This window comes from Drosophila busckii, chromosome X (assembly GCF_011750605.1).
Source record: "Drosophila busckii strain San Diego stock center, stock number 13000-0081.31 chromosome X, ASM1175060v1, whole genome shotgun sequence".
Lineage (NCBI taxonomy): Eukaryota > Metazoa > Arthropoda > Insecta > Diptera > Drosophilidae > Drosophila > Drosophila busckii.
Genome location: NC_046608.1, coordinates 18,880,255 through 18,897,240, shown reverse-complemented (window position 1 = coordinate 18,897,240; position 16,986 = coordinate 18,880,255). Strand labels below are relative to the sequence as shown.

General features: G+C 35.5%; 2 protein-coding genes and 2 long non-coding RNA genes across 4 annotated transcripts; 2 read left to right on the top strand and 2 right to left on the bottom strand.

Annotated features, from left to right (window-relative positions):
- Positions 1 to 7,824: 7,824 nt before the first annotated feature.
- On the bottom strand, positions 7,825 to 9,351 carry LOC108606140. The gene is made up of 3 exons (XR_001915423.1): positions 9,283 to 9,351; positions 8,231 to 8,434; positions 7,825 to 8,174 (listed from the first exon to the last, which is right to left on the bottom strand). It is a non-coding gene; the product is annotated as an uncharacterized LOC108606140 (long non-coding RNA).
- Positions 9,352 to 9,913: 562 nt separating this feature from the next.
- On the top strand, positions 9,914 to 10,658 carry LOC108606149. The gene is made up of 3 exons (XR_001915425.1): positions 9,914 to 9,995; positions 10,062 to 10,366; positions 10,423 to 10,658. It is a non-coding gene; the product is annotated as an uncharacterized LOC108606149 (long non-coding RNA).
- Positions 10,659 to 11,517: 859 nt separating this feature from the next.
- On the top strand, positions 11,518 to 12,680 carry LOC108605836 (27 kDa glycoprotein). Its single transcript, XM_017995643.2, has 2 exons — positions 11,518 to 11,725; positions 11,791 to 12,680. Exons 1-2 carry the CDS (start codon positions 11,554 to 11,556, stop codon positions 12,561 to 12,563), a joined length of 945 nt encoding a protein of 314 aa, XP_017851132.1. The 5' UTR covers positions 11,518 to 11,553; the 3' UTR covers positions 12,564 to 12,680.
- A 1,953-nt stretch (positions 12,681 to 14,633) lies between these two features.
- Positions 14,634 to 16,541, bottom strand: LOC108605754 (CG11384). The gene has a single exon (XM_017995554.1). The coding sequence runs from the start codon at positions 16,353 to 16,355 to the stop codon at positions 14,694 to 14,696; it is 1,662 nt and encodes a 553-aa protein (XP_017851043.1). The 5' UTR covers positions 16,356 to 16,541; the 3' UTR covers positions 14,634 to 14,693.
- Positions 16,542 to 16,986: the final 445 nt, after the last annotated feature.

Here is a 16,986-nt window from a genome sequence, read left to right as displayed (position 1 = left end):
TGAGTCGATATAGCCATGTGCGTCTGTATGAGCGCGTGTTTCTCAGCAACTATAAAAGTTAGAGCAACCAACTTTGGTATATAGCTGCTTCTATACCCAGCACATAATGCTTTTATATTATTTTGTTTTATTTACTCCCCCCTCCTCCGCAAATTGATAAACATAAGCTAACGCGCACAATATAAAGCAATTAAAAAATATTTAAAAATCTGTAATAAATCACAAATACGCTTTGTCATGTTTTCGAAAATTTCAGAGCGACAGAATAAATAAATTAGAAATTATTTACATTTTAATTTTTAATTTTAAATTAACGCAAGCTTAAGCTTTTCCATTTTGCTATTTTATGTTTTTAAAATCTAAATTTCTTAGCTATATTTATTTGTTTATTATTAATGCTTATTATCAATCGTGGGATAAAACACATGTGCGAATGCAACAAAATAAATAATAATATTTACAACTAACAAATGACATAACTTTGTCAAACTTGAGCGCTTACCCACATTTGTTTAATAATAAACAAATTGAGTCAAGTTAAGTCAGCCACAAATGCAGCGAGAGCTGCACATATGGCTATTTATATAAAGATAGTAAACTAGCTACAGTGTTTATACATTAAGTGAAATAGTTGCATAAATTAAATTAAATTTCTGTCTTTATTTTTTACTTAAACGTATTTTTTTATTTATTTTGCTGCACAAACTTTTAGCTGTAGTGTGCAGCGCGTGTTTACTGTACAGTGTTAACATTTCAAGCGCTAGGCTTAATTTAGCAGCATAACAAACAAATGTCTATGTTAGCGTTTTGTCAACTAAATCCTTAGCTATGGCCATAGACAAGCTGCAAGTAGCAAGCTGCAAGTTGCAAGTTGCTGGCTGTTACCTTAAGCTTGCAACTGCACTACGTTTGTGTCTGTCTGTGTGTGCGTGCGTGTGTGTGTGTGTGAAAAAGTTAGTGGCAACAGATGCCGGGCGCCAAGGCAAACAAACACTGAGCTAAACGGTAAACGTAGCTTACGTGCGTGCCACGCCCACTCAGCACGCCCTTTTGACAAAAGTGTGCACGAAAAATGCACCTGAGCGCAAATGAATGATGCTGCTGTCTGCTTACAGGCTGCACAGTGTAGCAAAAGCGCTCAATAGAATTTCAACAATTAATTATACATTTTTTAAATATTTAATTGTAACAGCTATAGCGCAATTTTAATTGCAACACAATGCATAATACAATTAATAAAACATTTAAAAAAAAATATAATATCATATAACTGTTATTGCGCAATTTTAATTGAAAGACATTGGGCTAATAAAAAAATCATAAATAAGTCAATTTTTTCAATCAAAATAACAATTAAGCTAATTATTGTTTAGTAATTATTGAAAATTCAACAATACAATAATAAAAAAATTTTAAAATAAAAAAAAAATTTCAAATCAAAATATTTAAATATTTAAAAATGTAGTTCTATGGCTTGAAAGCTTTTAGAGCTGCAAAAAACAACAATGCATCAATTTTTTTTGATTTTCCCAAAACATCGATGTTCATTTTACTCTATCGATATATTATGATATTTATGTATTTTTATAGATATTTAAATGAAGATCGTTGATGATTGGTAAATAGAGTTAATGATTACAAATTTGATTCGAATTTTGAATTTTTTTCGAATTTCCCAAAACATCGATGTTAATTTTACACTATCGATGTTTTATTTATTATAATATTTATGTTTTTTTTATAGATATATATGAAAATCGTTGATGATTGGTAAATAGTTAATAATTACAAATTCTATTTTTTTTTAAACATTTGTTAAAATATTATATATGCTTCCACAAATATTGTTAAAGTATCCATTTACATTCCATTATGTTTAATAAGCTAATGCGCTATTTCTAAATATTTTTTTTATATATTTCGTTGTCTTACTTGCAATGTTTTGCTTCACTGTAGAGTAAGAGTTGCATTCTTAAACAGTTGCCGTTCCGTTGGTGTTTCTCTCTCGCTCTCTCGCTCTCTCTCACTCATATGTGGCAGCCTTACGCTTAAGCAAATTGCCTGAGTGTGTGTGTGTGTGTGTGTGTCCTGTTGTGCCTTCTACTTGTGGCCAGCCAAAAGGCGCGCTGAGTTATTGTGCCTGCTGCTGTGGCATACGAGACAAGCGACAAGCTTGCCAGACAAGCCAAAAAAAGCACAAAAAAGCAGCAAAAGTGCAACACAGTCTGTCTCTTTCCATGTGCATTTGTGTACGTGTGTGTGTGTAGAATTTCACTTAAAATGCTTTTAACCAAAACATTAAGCAGCTGGTGTCACATTATATCAAAATGCAGAGCCAGCTTTACGTTACTGCTCTCTGGCTAATTGTAAAGCAACAACAACAACAATAACAATAGCAACAATTTATAGCTAAGTAGCTAATATAGCAACAGAGCAGTATATAGAGTTATATATATAAATCAATAGGAATATAAGTTCATAATAAGCTGAGCAAGTAAACAAGTGTTTATAATTTTTATACAATTGATAGATAGTTAATTTAGTAGTAAATAAAATACATTATTATTATAATTTAATTTTTATACAATTTATAGATAGTTTATTCAGCAGTCTCATTGAATTGCATAAATGTTAATAAATTAACAATAATAAATTAAATTAAATCAAATGCATATAAAATAAATTTCAAAGCTCTGTTTGCTATGCTTATTTTTATGCCTTAGGCAACTTATACATATGGTATATATATAATAGAGCAATAGCTGATTATTAACTATTGATTACTTGACCAACCCTTAGAAGATCAATTGTATACATCACTCCTGAATGAAAGTGCAAGCCGCGAAGTTTTTTTATTTTAAAGTTTCCCATAAGTCTTTAAGTTGTTTAATTGAAAGTTGTTAATTTAATGTAATCAATATTCCTTTATGATATTCATTTACTAAATACTCCCATTACCTACTTTTATTTTATTTTTTTTTATTACATTATTTAATGATTTAACTAAATATATTTTACATAATATTTTAGCTGGTCAAGTAACAAGTGTTAATGATTTTTATACAATTGATAGATAGTTAAATTAGTAGTAAATAAAATATAAATAAAATACATTTTATGTCTTCCAAGTCATAGAATGTTTAGTGCTTAACTTAACTTAAATAAATTAGATCAAATGCATATAAAATAAATTTTAAAGCCACCTATATATATATATGGTATATATGTATGTAATAGAGCTACACTTGTTAGCAATTAGTAAATTCGATATATACCAAAGCCTCTTATACCTATGGTATGTATCGAATTTACTAATTAAATATATCAAATTCTTAAAACTTAGCTAAGAACGATATACATATAACTTAAGTAAAAACAATTTGTATTGGTTTTAAATTTCTTTATGCTTGACTGACCACTTACGCTTACTTTTAACTATGAAATGAACTGGCTAAGCCAACAAATGGCATTAGCCATATGCAATATTCCTACATGGTTATCAATTTAATAATTAAAAGATGCAATTATTTTAACGGCAAGCAGCTGAAGAAATTCTTGCTCCATATGTTGCAATTCCCAGGCTGCCTCCATTAGAGTCATAAAGTTAAGCAAATTGTTGTGCTAGTTTTAACAGTTATTTAGTATGATAAATTATAACACAAACACAATACGCGCGTATGTGTGTGTGTGTGTGTGTGTGTGTTGATTTATTTATTCAGCAATACGCTTAAATGCATTTGGTTTTAAACAATGCGAGTGCAAAACTGTTGACAACGATTTTTAATGCTCGGTTTGGTTTCTAATTTGTGCATTTGTTATTATTGTTGTTGTTGTTGTGGGCTGCCTATTGTTGTTGTTGTTATTGTTTACTAATCAGCTTTTAATGGAATTGCTGACTAATGGACATCAATTTGCCATTATAGCCAAATTTAGTTGCCAACCACACGCACACACACACACACACACACGCACACAGACACACACGTGTACACTTGGCTTAAAAATCCAATTAGTTTGGCTGCTTGCTTCTCAAAAGTTTTGTTAACTGATTAATGCAGGACAACAACAACAATAGCAACAATTATTGGCTTAAATGCCAATCGCTTTAAGCCGCCTAGAACTAGCTGCAGTTTAATTTTAAGTTAATCGCATTAAAGTATCTGCTCAAACAAGACGGTTGCATTATCACTGCATCAATAGCTACACTGTCAGAAAATGTACACAGCAATGAAATAAATACATACAGAAATATTTGTTTTATATTCTAACAAATTGTTGTGCTAGCAAAAAATAATAACTTTCAACTCTTAATAATTATTTTAAAAATCTCACAAAAATAATAAAGAAATTAGCTTTGATGTTAGCGTGTTAATGAATTATTTAGTAAATAAATAAGCAATAAAAATGTACATTGAAAATTAATTAAATAATAGATAGAATATTTGCATATTCGTTTCATTTTAATTTCTTAATTATCATTTTAAAAATCTCGTATTACATTTTAGCTAGAGAAAACGCAAATATAATAAAGAAATTTGATTTGCTGTTTGCGTAATAATTAGTAAATAAATAAGCAATAAAAATTTATTCATTTTTACATTAAAAATTAATTAAATAATAGCTGTAATATTTTCGTATTCATTTTATTATAATTTCTTAATTATCATTTCATTTTATTAGCGTGCTAATAAATTAATAAGTAAATAAATAAGCAATAAAAATTTATTAATTTTTACATTAAAAATGAATTAAATAATAGCTATAATATTTGCATATTCATTATATTTTTTTTAAATATATTTACCTATAATATTATTATATTTTTGCTGACAATATTTCGCACAGTGGTCTATATATTTGTTTATAAGCAAATCCTTAGCTTGTTTATTCAAATTAGATTTTGCATATTTAACTAAATTGCAAAAATCAACGGCCATTGCTATTGTTGTTGGGTTAAGGCTTAAGCTCTATTGCCTGCTCACTCTCACTTGCTATCTCTGTCTCTGTCGCTGTCGCTTAGCGTTAGCATCTAAACGCATTTGCCTTTAAATAATTTATGAAATCGTGCAGAAAATGGCTCAATGCATGCACTTAAAGCTGCCCAGTGAAACTAACTCAGCCATGAACAGCAACTCGTGTGTGTGTGTGTGTGTGTTAGTGTGTGTTAGTGTGTGTGTGTGTGTTGGCACTTTTGCTGGCCACTTCATAAATCACTTTAATACGCTCTATCAGTAGCATCTAGCTAAAGTCTCTGGACCCTTTAGACTAAGGCCAAGGTTAAGCATGAGCAGACAACATTTTTGCTGCTTTTTCATTTTCGCATTGCTGTTGTTGTTGTTGGACTAGAGCCAAGGCACACAGATTTATGTCTGCACAGATTTGTAGCTTAGCATTTTGTATGTGCACATATATATATGTATATATATATATTAAGTATACGCAGCAGCTGTCAAAAATATTTTTTTTTGCAAACCTGTTGCAATTTATAACAAACGAACGAATCATTGAGTTGATGCAAGTCAAAGTAAAAATATTAAAATTCAATTCAAGTCAGCGACATTGATTTCAATTCAAGCAAAAGCTGTAACTGCCTGTCCGTGTGTGTGTGTGTGTGTGTGTGTCTGCTACTGCAACATAGCATCATGGGGCATGATTAATTGATGAAAATCCCTTTTACCATGCAGGATAATAAATTACAATACACACACACACACACACACACACACACACAAGAAGACAGCGAGACAGTTGGGCGTACACGAAGTAAAAGAGCGAACGATGAACAAACAGGCACAGACAGGTAGCATGTGTGCTTCAAAGCACACGCACACACACACACGCACACACACACACACATATGCTACTACTTAGCAAAGAGCTAGACGCGTGAGTGCAAAATTTATGCCCTCAAAGTGTTTGATAAATTTGCAACTCTTAACTTTTAATGCGCATTTGCAATTTTATTATTCAGATTAGTTATTTCAAAAATAAGCTAAAAATGTAAACAAATCTATGCACACGTCTAGTTGAGCTAAAGCTTACGCACATTGTAAAGTAAATAAAATAATAAATATTTGCTACAAAGTAAAATTTACAGCTTAAGCTAAATGCAACAACTGTAAGTTGAGTTTTGATTGCAAACAAATTTGCAATACTTCTTTCAATAAAAATTATGCTATAATTTTTTGATTTAAGCTCAAAACTTTGCTTAATACTTTTAATGTTTTTTTTTCACAATTGTGCTTCAAAATGCTATAGAAATGATTATTATGCTTAACATATTTGCTATAACCAATTTCAACTAATTTATAATTTGAAATAAAGCAAGAAAATTGATTAATTTTGATTTAGTTTAAACTAAAAATCAAAACAAACAAATACTTAATTTTTAAATACTTTTAAATTTATGTGTAAATATTTTTTATAATTATTTTGACATTAAAAAAATATAAATAAAAAATCAAAAAGTTAAATCAAATCAATAAAATGCTGATTCATAAATTGCAAGTAGAACTCACAATAGAAAAATAGTTTTATATTTATATTTTTTGTATATATTTATATATATTTTATATATTTTATATATTTTTTATATATATTTTATATTGAACAAAACTTGCTAGAAGGCAAATAAGAGTTAAACGCGTGTCACGCTCTATATATATATGTATGTATGTATGTGTGTGTGTGAGTTGTGTACATGCATTGAATTAAGCTACAGTCAAAAAAGATGAGCATGGACACAGTCCCTGGACTGTCGCAACGCAATGTTGCTGCCTCCTGTCTGTGTGTGCGTGTGTGTGTGCTCGTGTGCGTTGCCAGAATTAGCTTAATTTCATTTAAAAGCGTATAATGTAGCAGGCCACGTCCAGCTGCTCAGCACAAAAGCAAATAAAGAATGCAAGAGAAGCAGCGAGGCTCAGGCTCGGGCTATAATTATGTTTATTATAATTTTATTTTCAGCGCTTGATTGTTTCACTCACTCGCACACATATTTATGCATGTGTTGCATATAATTCATTAGTTTTATGTAATCAACAGCAAACGCGTTGCACGTTGCCCGTTGCCCGTTGCCCTTTGCCCTTTGCCCTTTGCTTTCAACATTAATATACAAAACTCTATTTCATATGCATGTGCGGCTAATGATTTCGCTTTGGCAAATCTTTGATGCGCACTGATATATGACAGCAAATATGCAATTACAGTTAACTGAAGCGTTCCACTCGCCCACTCTGCCTCCCTCTCTCTCTGTCTCTATCAGTGAATGCCACAAACAGTTTGCAGTTTATTTAGCTGCATTTGTTTGCTGCTTTCTTTTCAATTTTATGGCAGGCTAAGTGGGTCGTCGGATGTGGCGTATGCGTAATAACCGAGCGGATGCGCACGTAATCCGTTTTGCTTACGCCTAAAAGTCTGCTTTGATTTCATTACGTTGCGTATTGCGGCTTTTATACTCGAGAGAGAGAGAGAGAGAGAGAGAGAGAGAGTCAAAGAAAAAGAAACAGCGCACTTAGTAAATAAATTTAATGCAATTTAGTTTATTCAGAAGCAAAAAAAAAAATGTTTAAACATTACTTTATTGAAATTATTTGATTATGAAATTAAATATTTAACAGCAAAATACACAACTGAATAAATTGGTGGTTTATAATTTTATAAAAAAATGAAAATGATTGCAACTGTTGGAAGAAAGTTATTTGCAATCGTGTATATCAGTATATTATGGTTTGACTACAAAGCAAATCGAATACAGTTATCGATAATTTACAACACTTGCTGAATTATAGAATTTTAACAAAATTCTGCTTACATTAAGCAGGCGACGACTCAAATATTTATTACATAAATAAAATCATAAAATTGGTAAATAATTTTATGAACTAACTCGATATAGCGCTGATGTGGCGATTGCATAATCTCCTGGCTCTCCATTGCTTGAGATCTTCTAAGTGGATTTCGTAGCTGAGTTTCAACTAATGAAGCTAATCCAACTCGCCTTGGCCGCTGACATTTTAACAGACACTCACATCACCCACCAGCGCCAGATCCATTGGGCTCTTCCCTTTCCATAGTGCGACTTTAAGCATATACTCCATTGTTCGAAATTGTGACGTTACCAACCCAATAACGTAACAATTGCGATCATTGAAAGTCTTCAAAGAAAATGCCACACGCTTAAAAACAAAAAATTATAGCCAAAAACTAAAAAAAAAAGTTGCACTTCTCATACACCAGCTTTGATTTGGTCCTTGATAGAGCACAGGGAAATGTTTGGCCTCTGAGCGCCTGTGTATATTGCTGTTGTGATTAGCTGGATGGATGCTTGATCGCTGTTGAAGCCCACCAGCCATGAGTGCCCCGCTCAGTTCAGCTTGCAGTTGCTCCCACTTTGGTCATCTGAGCTCGGCCAAACGCAGTTGCCAAATCGAAAAATCTATATAAACCAAATTATATTTTTTGCAATTTTGTTTTTACTTGATTTGGAATTTTATTTTATTTTACTTGCTGAGCTGTTTGCAGCTACAGCTTCAACTGACGAATGCCTAAAAATCCAAAACAAAATCTAGAGCTGCTTAAAAACTTGAATTTTATTATAAATTAAGTTTGCCATGCATTGAATGTAAATGCAAAATTTTAACTAACAACTTGGCCTTGAGTTTTGAGATTTTCGAGGCAGCTTATTTTTATTATTTCATTTTTAGCTAATTGCACTATTTAAATTTTATTTATTCGAGCTGACTCTTTAAATATTTATATAGCCATATATGCTACATATAGTCAAATGCTTGATGGGGGTTAAGTACTTAATTGTTAAGCGTTAATTAAGTGACTTTGTTTTTTATTAGTGCCAATTGCAATTGAACAAAGAAATAAAAAGTGCAAAAGTAAAAAGTGCAAAGTAAAATGCGTAGTAATTTGTTTGTTATATTTTGTATAAACAATTGCATGATTTTTACTCACTAAGTTGTGTATGCATGCGCTATATGCATATAAATATATGTGTATATATCAAAGCGATAAATGCTTGCTCGACTTTGAGTTTATCTTAGGGGCAGGCAGGGCAACTGCCCCAGCCCCTGCCCCCGCACCATGCCGAGCCGCTTATGCTGACTAAGCTGCTAGAGTAGACAAACTAAGTGGACACTAAGTCGACACAGTGCGCGCTAAAATTGCACACACACTCAACTTGCAGTTGCAGTTGTAGTAATAAAAAAATAAATGATTTATTCATTTAACAAACTATTTCAATTGCAACAACAAAAATTTGATCAATAAGCATACCTGTGTGTGTATATATATATAAGTTGCTATATTTTCAGCTGATTGAGCTGAACTTGAACTGAACTGCGAATGCAAAAATAAAACGACGAGTGTCAGTTTTGATGACGTTGGCTCGTTGTTCTTAGCTTTAATTATTATTGCTGCACGTCTGTGTGTGTGTGTGTGTGTGTGTGTGTGTGCGTGTGTGTGCTGCTCTTATCAGCTGTTGCCAATTGCCTTTGTTTATGTAAATTGAAGCGCGAAATTTCACGGCTAAAAAAATCAACTTGGCGATAAGATAAATAGAATAGAATTGCACTTAGTCATGCGTTCTATGCGTTGCTTTGGCTGGACGCATAGCAGCGCATCATTCACTTAAGTAAGCTGTAGCTAAGTTGAGGGGTGGGTGGATGGGTGGTTGGTCGCGTCGCTTTTGTTGATAATGAATTTAAAGCTCAAGTTTAAGTTTATGTCGCCTTTGACAGCTGCTTGGGCTTGCTTATTATTTAAACAATTGCAAGCTAATGATAAATAAATAAGTGCAAATTTATTATTAAATTTAGGGCAATAAACAAATTAGTTTGGCTTAATTATTACTACAAAATTTTTCACTTTTCAAAATCCTGAGTAGGCGACGTCAACAAAATTTGTTACATGCCCTTGGGGCAGCCTAAATAAAATCATTCTGGCTCTCGAAATTCTAGTGAATACATCTAAATATATAATTCAAATTGGTAAATAATTTTAAACAATTTGCTGTACACAAAAATAATTCAACACACACACTAAACTCGATATAGTCCTGATGTGGTGATTGCATAATCTCCTGGCTCTCCATTGCTTGCCAAATCAAAACGATTTTATACGTGGATTTTGTAGCTGAGTCAACCAACTCGCCTTGGCTGCTGACATGTTAACAGAGATGTGCAGCATCTGTGGATTCTCGACAGACTGTCGAACAACGCCAGATCCATTGGGCAACTTTTAGACTATTGCGGCCTTAAGCATATAGTCCAATGCTTGAAATTGTTACGTTATTAACGTAGTAACGTAACAATTGCAAGCATTGCAAGTGTTCAAATAAAAAGCTACAAGCTGCTCTCAGGTATAAAATAGAATTATTGCTAAAAAGACAAATAGTTGCAAATTTTGATTTACCAGCTTTGATCTGTTGCTTGCTAGCGCACAAGGAAGTGTTTAGCCTCTGAGCGCCTGTGAATGTTGCTGTTGTTATTGGCTGGATGGATGTTTGATCGCTCTCTAAGCCCACCAGCCATAAGTGCCCCGCTCAGTTCAGCATGCAGTTGCTCCCACTTTGGTCATCTGAGCTCGGCCAAACGCAGTTGCTAAATCGAAGCAAAACGCACATATTTGAAAGCCAAAATACATTTTGATAACAGAGAATTTGCAATTTTATTTATTTTATTTATGACTAATTGCAAATCTAAAGCTGCTTAAACAATTTTTTTATAAATTATGCTTGCCTTGCATTAACTCAAGACTAAATTTCAACTATAAATTTGTTGTTGAGTTTTTGGACTTTGAATGAGAGCCAACGTCACAGTAAATAGCACACAAGTGTGTGTGTGCTTGTGTGTGTGTTGATAGTCTTGAGTACATTATGACTTATAAATTTCAACATGTTTTTGGTTAAGCAACTGATATGGCCAAATGCTGATAACATTGCTATGACTGAGTTGACAATATTGATAGTTTGGTTAAGCAAATAATTATGTAGTTTGAAGAAACTAGTTACAGTACAAGCTGACTAAGGCGAACAATGGAAAACATAATTATAAATTAATTTAAAATGCGCGACATATAAATTTCATTTTTATTGTTGCTATTTTAAGTGTTTGCATACTTTTTTAATACACTGTATGCAAGTAAATAAATGTCAAACGGAAACAGAATTAAACTTGCCCTAACGGCATAATTCAAAGGCAAGCAGAAGAAACAGCAGCAGCGCAGCAGCAGCGCAAGAGCTTCAACTTTTGCCTAACGGCATAATTCAAAGGCAAGCAGAAGCAGCAGCAGCGCAGCTGCAGCGCAAGAGCTTCAACTTTTGCCTAACGGCATAATTCAAAGGCAAGAAGCAGAAGAAGCAGCAGCAGCGCAGCAGCAGCGCAAGAGCTTCAACTTTTGGGAGGGCAAACTGCAATGCGCGCGCTCTCTCGCTCTTTCGTTCTCGCGCTTCGCTGTCGTCGTTTTCGCAGTCGCAGCGCTTTGACGTGCGCTCGATCGATCAGTCGCTCGCCTCACTTGACTGCAGTTGGACGCGCTTTATACAAAATGAACAGCTACGCATTGCTTGGAGTTTGCCTGCTGGCCAGCCTGGGCGCCTTTTGGCTGGAGGTGGCGCAAGCGAATCCCAGTCCGAACATGAAAATGGATACGAGTCAGCTGGAGAGCATGACGGCAAAGTTTTTGCCACCAGAATTTCGCAATACAAATGTTAGCATGGGTGAGTCTTGAGTCCGGAATGACATAATAGAGCTATAAAAAAAAAACTATGGAACCAAATTGCAGCGGAAATTCAGCGCGTCTATCGCGAAAAGTGCAAGAAGGCAACCGGCGTGGACAACTCCACGCTCTATGTGGAGATTGAGAAGGCGGCCAGCAAGCTGAGCGCCTGTTTGAGCGGCGTGGCCAATTTGACGGCACTGCAGCTGGAAATGGAAAAGGCGCGTCCCATTGGCGAGCTGGACACAGTGTTCCACAAATACTGCACGCGTGTGCCCCAAGCGGAAGCCTGCGTCAAGGCATTCAACGAGAAGGTGCGTCCTTGCCTAACGACCGAGGAGCTGCAGCATCAGGCGACAATGATGCGCATTGCCAACTCGCTCTTGGGCTTTGCCTGCGCACGTGGCGGTGATCAGATTGCGCTATTTGTTGCCGAGCAGGGACCGGAGTGTCTGGATGCCAACAAGGAGGCCATCAATAATTGCCTCAATCGTTCGTTCCATCAGTATTTGCCCAAGGATGGCCAAATGCCCGATTTGATGAATCGTCCCGAAATCTTCTTCTCGCCCACGCACTGCGTCGATCTTCAGGCCTTCGAGGCGTGCACGCTGCATCATCTGGAGCAGTGTCGTGACATTACGCCCGCCAATATTGTTCAGTCCGTATTTCGCTTTGTCAAAAACGAAACCGAGTGCCAGGCCTGGATGGACGCCAAGGCCAATGAGCAGCCCGTGCTGCTGCTTGCCGGCAACAGCACTCGAGGAGGAGCTGGCGCCCTAGTCAGCAGCTTGCTGGGCACATTAGGCTTAAGTCTCACTGCCTTATTGCTACACAACTAGCCACACACACACACACACACACACAAACACACACACACATGTATTACTTCATATCAACTTTGCTCGTATTCATCATTCATTTATTAATATGTTATATATGAACTTGATATTGTTTTTTTTTTCTGTACTTTGTATTATATGTTTTTTTTTTTTTTTTATTACTATTAGAAGTTTTTTTTTGCTTGCGATAACAACAACCGTTTAGTGATAACAATTACTGCTCTCTAGTGCTACTCTAAGTGTTGCGACGAAAAAAGCTAAAAATATTAAATAATAATTAAATACTTGCTGTTGCTTAAAAATCAATTAATTACAATATTTTTATTAATTTAAATACAGCGTCAAAATATTTATTATTAAAAAAAATTAAAGCAAGTCTATTTTATTAACAATTTAATTTAAATAAAGCGCAAAGTATTTTTTGATTTTTATATAAGCTGCATTTATTAATAAAGTTAACAAAATTCTAAAGAAAATTATAAAAATTTTATTTTCAAAGTATAAATTTAATAATCAATTTAAATAGCTGTAATTAATTCAAAATTTAAAGCATGCGCTAAACTAATTTATTTGTAAATTATAGAAAATTTAAAACTAAATTTTATAATATTTTATACAGTTTTATTGTATATATTTCTGTATAACAAAAAGTTAAACTGCCAGCGCTAACTGATAAATACATACAAAGGTATTTACACGTATTTTAGCGGTACTTTGTAATTAAATGACTACCAAACTGAATTTATTGCCTGTGGTAATAAACAAATAAATACGATAAGCAGCAGTAACGTGCCCCAGTAACGATCGCAATTAGTGCAGGTTAACAGTTGTTAACTAGACGAGCAATAGTTTAATATTATTTGCTCAACAGCCCGAAAGTATATTTTGAATTTTCATACTAATTTACTGAAAGCCACAGCGAGCAAGAGAGAGAGAGAGAGAGAGAGCGAGCGCGCGCGCTCTTATCAACGTCAATTTATTTGCACTTATCAGTGCCGTCATTGATTCAATCAATCAATCAATTCGATTAAATCATTCAACCGACTGCAATTTGCTGTTTTATTTCTTTGGCAGCATTAGTCAGTTACAGTTTAATAAGAAACTAGTCAATGCCAACTTAAAACAAAAACACTTAAGCACTTAACTTGGCTGAAGTGTAAGTGTGTAATCAACTTGGCAATACAGTCATAAATAATTAAACGCACCTACATCGCCACATATAGTGATTGGTGCTTTGTGTATCGAAATTTCCATTAAATGCGATAACGTCGTCTGAATTTGTTTATTACCATAATAAAAACAGTTTATCAGTCAATTCAGTTGAAGCTAATATGCTTTACTTCCTATACAAATTTCAAGTTATATATAGATAGTAAAAAATATATTGATAGATAGTCTTAGCTGAGCAAGCAAATATTTATAAATAATTGAATAATAGAAGGAAATAAGGCATTAAAAAAAACGAACTTAAAACATAAATATAAACTATATATTTTTATATTTTTAAATTCAATTATCTTATTAAGCTAGCTTAGATTTAGTAATAAATAGTTAAAAAAGAAAATAATATATTCAAATTAAAAACGTAAAAGCTAAAAAAAAAAAATGATATTAAACTAAGATTTGGTAGAACTGTTTCTAATAATAATTATGCTATATTTTTTTTAATTTTTAGTTTTAAATTATTTTAAAATAAATATGCATAGCATAGGTAAAAAAAAGAATATTTTTAAATTAATAACGTAGAAGCTAAGAAAAAAAAGATAATAATGATACTTTTTTTAAATTTTAGTTTTAAATTATTTTATTATGCTAGCTTAGATTTAATAATAATAAAATCGTAACGTAAAATAAATATACATAGTATAGTTTAAAAAAAAAAAGAATATTTTTAAATTAATAACGTAGAAGCTAAGAAAAAAATAATGATTATACTACATTTCTTTTAAATAAGTTTTAAATTATTTTATTATGCTAGCTTAGATTTAATAATAAAATCGACTAAAATATGCATAGCATAGGTAAAAAAAAAAATATTTTTAAATTAAAGCTAAAAAAAAAAAACGTTACTTAAACTAAGATATGGTGGAATTATTGTTGAGTATGCTTAGCCGATGGCATTCGTTGGGGTTAGTTGAGCTGCAGCTGTTGCACCAGCTGCTTGAGCTCCAGTTCGCTCTCGTTATCCTCCTGCAGCTGCAGCGGAAATTCGCTTGGCACATCGTCCAGCTCCGGCTGCTGAGCATCGTCCAGATGCAGCCAGACCTGCTCGACGGCTGCGCGCAGCTGAGGCGCATAGCGCCAAATGGCGCGATCCTCGACAAGCTCAGCGCGCGTATAGTTCGCATCGGGTTCGCGATAATGTTGCATGTGCGCCAGCAGAGTGCTGAAGGATTGGGGGCGACACGCAGTCGGCAGATACTTGAGCGTAAAGTGATTGTGCAGCGTGAGCGAGAAGCGCGTGTTGTGGAAACATTTGGTGGCACGTCCGGGCAGCGAGTAGTTGCGATAGCGCAAAGTGCGCTGCAGCACCTGCAGCTCCGGCTCAGCGTCGGGCGCTGCCGAAGGCGCCAGCAGCTTGGTGAAGTAGCCATTGATGGCGCAGAGCGCAGTGGGGCCGCCGCACTTGGGCTTAGTCTGGGCGAACGGCAGCAGCTGCGCTTGCACCAGCTGCTGCCAGCTGCGCAGCTTGCCCAGCGGCAGCACAATCTCATCGATGTCCACATTGAGCATATAGTCATGGCGATACATATTGCGATAGAAGCAATCGTTGTAGGGTATGAGCTCGTTCAGACGCTTGACCAGGCGACGCTTCTGCAGCAGCATGTGCTGATAGTGCCGCAGCCGGGGCATGCCGCTGGCCATGGTGAGTGGGCGCAGCTCGAGGAAGCCCTGGCGCTGATAATAGTCGAGCACACGTTGCACGCTCGGATGCACGTCATACATGTAGGCGTAGATGCGTGCAGCGCCCAGCAGACGCTGCAGCTCGAACCACTCGATGAGCGGCTCACTCAAGTCCACGTAGGGAAAGTCAAAGCCCTTGACGCAGACGCCAAAGCTCAGCGACGCTGCGACGCTGGCATTTGTTGGCGCCGCTCTGGGCGCGTAATGCACGCGCAGCGAATTGCTGGCGCGCGCGCACGCAGCAGCCACCAGCGAGACTGTGCGTGGCGGCTCCCCCGCTGGCAGCTCACACGCAAGCAAATGCGGATAATTCAGCTGCGGCTTGTAGCCCCAGCCCTTGATCCAAATGCTCAGATGCTCCACCACAGGCAGCAGCAGCGGCTTGGCGCGATCCGCATACCACAGCTGGCAGTGACTTGGCGGAAAGCTCTGCCCCATTTGATTCGCCGTCACCAGCACGCGCACCTTGGGCGGCGTTATGCGCTCATCCCAGTAGGCGGCATAAAGTCGGTAGCTCACATTTTCGTTCTGAAAGCTTTGCCAGTAAATGTTGTGCAGCTGCAGCTCCAGCGGATCGGCATATGGCGCACAGCTTCGATTATAGCGATAGCTATGCGGCTTTGCGTATTTATACCAGAACTCGTAGTCCACCTCGGGCAGCTCCTGCTCCAGCTGCTGCACCAGCTGCTCGTCCAGCGGCTCCTCTATCAGCCGCAGCGGCGGTGGCGTCGCTTTGCTCATCAACTGTCTCGACTGCGGCTGCGGCTCTCTGCTGTCCTGCTGTCTGCTTTGCTCCTGCAGCAAATTCAGCATCAACAGCAGCCCGCTCAGCAGCAGCAGCGTGAGCAGCGCTAAGCGCATAAAACTCGCCTTTGCTCGTGCGTACATTGCGAGGCGTCCAAACTATAACTAGCTGCCCTCAATGGCTGAACCTCGAGCACAGACCTCAAGCTAATCAACATCCAGTCGGCCTTATCTATCTATCATACATGGCTACGTCTTTATCAAAATGTTGCCTATTTGTTTTTTGTTTTTGGCCAGCATAAACCAACAAAATATTGCCTTTGAATTATTACACTGCAAGAAATGTTTTAACAAGCAGCTGAAATTTAATTAAAAATTTATTTTAAGCACAAATTAATTATGCACAATTATTTTTGCTTAAAATTTATTTTTATATTGGCAATAAATTGTTGCCAGACCAGCATAAGCCAAAAAATATTGCTTATGAATTATTACACTGCAAGAAATGTTTTCAAGCGATTTAATTTAAGAACAAAACTTCAAATTTTATTATTTTTTTGCTTAAAATCTATTTTTATATTGGCAATAAATTGCCTATGAATTATTACACTGCAAGAAATGTTTTAAAATGAAAAAGAAATTTAATTAAAAATTTATTTTAAGCACAGAACTTGAAATTTAATTTTGCACAATTATTTTTTATTAAAAAATTTTTTTCATATTGGCAATAAATTGTTGCCAGACCAGCATAAGCCAAAAAATATTGCCTATAAAT

Bases quoted from the DNA above. Each gene is read 5' to 3' on its own strand.
- LOC108605836 (XM_017995643.2), top strand. From the start codon at position 11,554: ATGAACAGCTACGCATTGCTTGGAGTTTGCCTGCTGGCCAGCCTGGGC. The intron at 11,726-11,790 runs GTGAGTCTTGAG...ACCAAATTGCAG, and splicing joins CAATACAAATGTTAGCATGG to CGGAAATTCAGCGCGTCTAT.
- LOC108605754 (XM_017995554.1), bottom strand. From the start codon at position 16,355: ATGTACGCACGAGCAAAGGCGAGTTTTATGCGCTTAGCGCTGCTCACG.